The sequence below is a fragment of the Eleginops maclovinus genome, chromosome 3 (genome assembly GCF_036324505.1).
Source record: "Eleginops maclovinus isolate JMC-PN-2008 ecotype Puerto Natales chromosome 3, JC_Emac_rtc_rv5, whole genome shotgun sequence".
In the NCBI taxonomy this organism is placed as follows: Eukaryota; Metazoa; Chordata; class Actinopteri; order Perciformes; family Eleginopidae; genus Eleginops; species Eleginops maclovinus.
This window is the reverse complement of record NC_086351.1, coordinates 24,810,152-24,813,489: the sequence shown is the minus strand read 5'-3', so window position 1 is coordinate 24,813,489 and position 3,338 is coordinate 24,810,152. Positions and strand designations below refer to the sequence as shown.

Genomic DNA, 3,338 nt, shown 5'->3' with positions numbered 1-3,338 from the left:
TGATGTTTGGATCCACATGTTTTGCAGCAATACATCTGTCACATTTGTCTTCCCCCTTTGTGCTCGATTAAAGACATCAGGGTGGTTCTGCTGGAGTGAAGCTCCCTGCTGTTTAGTTAGCATCTGTCATCTGATGAGTGCAACACTACTGCAGAGAACAGGTAGAGTCACAGACCTTTAACTGGTGCGGTCTCCTATGAGTGTTCCCCCTTAACTGAATCCCAGAGGCTGCGTAAAAGCTTTGACTCATGTCTCTGTGTAGCCTATTGCTTTGAAAAATGATCAAAGTGCTGAGAGCTAGTGAGGGCCATGAAATAGACAGCCAGCCAAACATCAATTTGTATGAATCAAGCAGCCAATTCTCTCAGGGTCAGGAAGGTTGTCCTCTTTGTGCTTCAAAGTAAGAACTAATGATGCCAGAAGTCATTGCTTTGTGAGAGGGACTTGGTGTGAGGTCAATTATTGTGACCTAAAGCCCACAGTAAACCAATTAGACATTAGCACCAGGCTGTCAGCCGGCTGATGAGGGGTTCAGTTAACCACAAACAACGAAAGAGTTCACATATCCAGTCACATATTATGGTTTTCAGTCGGACTGCAGTCCACACTGCATAACAAATGTGCTGGGCTGTTTTTCTCTTATTAGCTATAATTGCTATCCTCTATAGCAGACCTGGGCATTGTATGGCCACATAGGCCCTTTGGTTGACTCTGACCGGCCTGTGTAAGGTTAATTGGAAATGACAAAATAAACATATTTTCTAATTTTACCTCATGCATGGACTAAAGCTGCTTTGCTTTTATTTTGAAATTGTGTTTTATTCACGTACATAATGACGCAATACGTATATCAAGGCGCATGATTGGATCGTTGTCACAAGACGACTTTAGCCCACAAAAAGGTCTGCTCATGCTAAAAAAAGAAAGGTAGATGCCAAATGCAGGCCCTTCAACACAAATTGGACTGCTAAGTATTTATTTACTCAAGTCAAGGTTTCAAGGTTTTATTTGTCATATGCACAGCAGATACAGCGTATATGTTGGCAATGAAAATCTTATGTCGCGTGCTCCTCCAACAACTCCACATACATGGTGCAAAAGATAAATAAAATAGTGTAAAAAGAGAGAAGAATATTTACAATATCAACAATAAAGATTTGAGGATGTGAAATATATACATATGTGGAATACATTGAAAGTATTTAAACACTTTACACTGTTGAATGAGGAGGTATGGACAGATGCATATATTATGTATAACAGATGTATATGGCAGATATGTACAATATATAGATATGTGTACTATAAACAGATATGTATGGCAGATGTGTATAATATACAGTATATATATATATATATATATATATGTATGTGTGTACTATAAACAGATGTGAGTAGACATTCACAGAGCTCAGGAGTTCAGTAGTCTTATAGCCTGTGGTATAAAACTGTCTCTGAGTCTGAGTCGGAGGTAAAGCCGTGTGTTTAGTTTGCGGGGAGCAGATCGCCGTGTTTAAGGAGTACAATTTGAGCATTACGAGACGAAACACGCAGAGAAATACAAAAACTTGACTGATGCTAAAAGGGCGTGGACATCGAAAGCTTTGCTAGCTAAGCTGCAAATGCAGCAAGGCTTTTTTTTTACCAAGCTTCACACATCCAGGGATGCAGCATCCAACCAGCTTTGTGATATCCCACAAAATCGCTAAAAACAGTAAGCCATTCTCGGAGGGGGAGTTTGTCAAATAGTTCTTGGTGGATTCTGCAGCACTAATATGCCCTGAAAGAAAAGAAGCATTTGAGCAAGTCCCGCTGTCCAAGCGAACCGTGACGAGAGGGATCGAGGGCATTGCGGGGAATCTAGAGCTTCAGCTGCAACATGAAATGGCACGTTTTGACTTTATCTCCTTGGCTTTGGACGAGAGCTGTGATGTCCGCGACACAGCCTAGTTACTCATATTTGTCCATGGGATAACGGCGGACTTCAACATTACGGAGGAGCTGGCAGCAATGCGGGCGTTGAAAGGCACAATGACAGGAAGCGATCTGTTCACGCAGGTAAATGCGTGCATGGACACGCTGGGACTGAAATGGGACAAACTGGCAGGTGTCACAACAGACGGTTGTCCAAATCTTACAGGTAAAAATGTTGGACTTTTGAAACGTATGCAAAATAAAGTGACTGAAATCGACGCAGATCAGAAATTGGTATTTTTGCATTGTATTATGCACCAACATGTGTTGTGGAAGTCAGTGCTAAAAATGGACCATGTTATTGATGTTGTAACTAAAATAGTAACCTTCATCAGGGCACGGGCATTGAATCACAGACAGTTTGTCGCACTTTCGGAGGAGCATGAGACTGAGCATAGTGACATGGGCTACCACACAGCTGTCAGAGGGCTCAGCCTTGGCAAAGTGCTGAAAAGAGTTTGGGACCTGAAGGCAGAGATTCGAGAATTTTGTGAGAAGAAAGGCAAAGACATCCCAGAGCTCTCAGATGAGGACTGGATGGCAGATTTTGCATTTGCTGTTGATGTGACTGCACTGATGAATGAACTGAACACCAAACTGCAAGGCAAGGGCTTTTTTGTTCATGAAATGCACAGCCTGGTGAAGGTGAGAAAGATGCAGTTTCTTTCAAGCCAACTGGAGAGCAACACTCTCACTCACATGCAAACCCTGAAAGAAGTCACACCATCAGCTGATCACCTCCGCAGGTACTCATCCATCTTAGGAGCATTGCATGGTCAGTTTTCAAGGCGATTTGAAGATCTCCGAACAATCGAGGATGAAATGCTCATGATTTCCTCTCCCTTTTCCTGCAGTGTGGATAATGCACCCAGTGACGTTCAGCTGGAACTCATTGACCTGCAGTCTGATGCAGTACTGGTAGAGCACTTTAAGTCAGGATCTCTGCTGGATTTCTACTATTCTCTCAAGGAGAACTTTCCAAACATGAGGAGACATGCTCAGAAGATGTTGGTTCTCTTTGGCTCTACCTACATATGTGAACAAACATTTTCAATGATGAAGACATTCAACCTGACTTCGCTGCACTCGTTAAATCCCAGCAGAGACTACATTTCTCTCACTGAACAAGAAAAAATAACTTAAAAACACCAAATGAGGTGGTTAGACTACAAGTGTAGGCATGTAAAGGTACCAACTAGCAGTGAACTGGGGCACTTTCTTTGGAAGCCTTTTTCTCAAAATCACAGTTCAGTGATGTTCAGTGACGGTTCAATATGATGTATCTTGCTGAATGTTTGGAGCACAGAGACAATGTTGTGATGTCTTTAGAATGCTAAGAACCTTTACACAACTTTCCAACAGTA

The 3,338-nt window shown here is 42.2% G+C and overlaps 1 protein-coding gene across 1 annotated transcript; it reads left to right on the top strand.

Annotated features, from left to right (window-relative positions):
- The first annotated feature begins 2,031 nt into the window (after positions 1–2,031).
- Positions 2,032–2,896, top strand: LOC134861728 (general transcription factor II-I repeat domain-containing protein 2-like). The gene is made up of 2 exons (XM_063879154.1): positions 2,032–2,749; positions 2,829–2,896. The coding sequence occupies exons 1-2, from the start codon at positions 2,032–2,034 to the stop codon at positions 2,894–2,896; spliced, it is 786 nt and encodes a 261-aa protein (XP_063735224.1).
- Positions 2,897–3,338: the final 442 nt, after the last annotated feature.

Coding starts and splice junctions, on each gene's coding strand:
- LOC134861728 (XM_063879154.1), top strand. CDS start 2,032: ATGACAGGAAGCGATCTGTTCACGCAGGTAAATGCGTGCATGGACACG. Junction 2,750..2,828: donor CATCTTAGGAGCATTGCATG/GTCAGTTTTCAA, acceptor CTTTTCCTGCAG/TGTGGATAATGCACCCAGTG.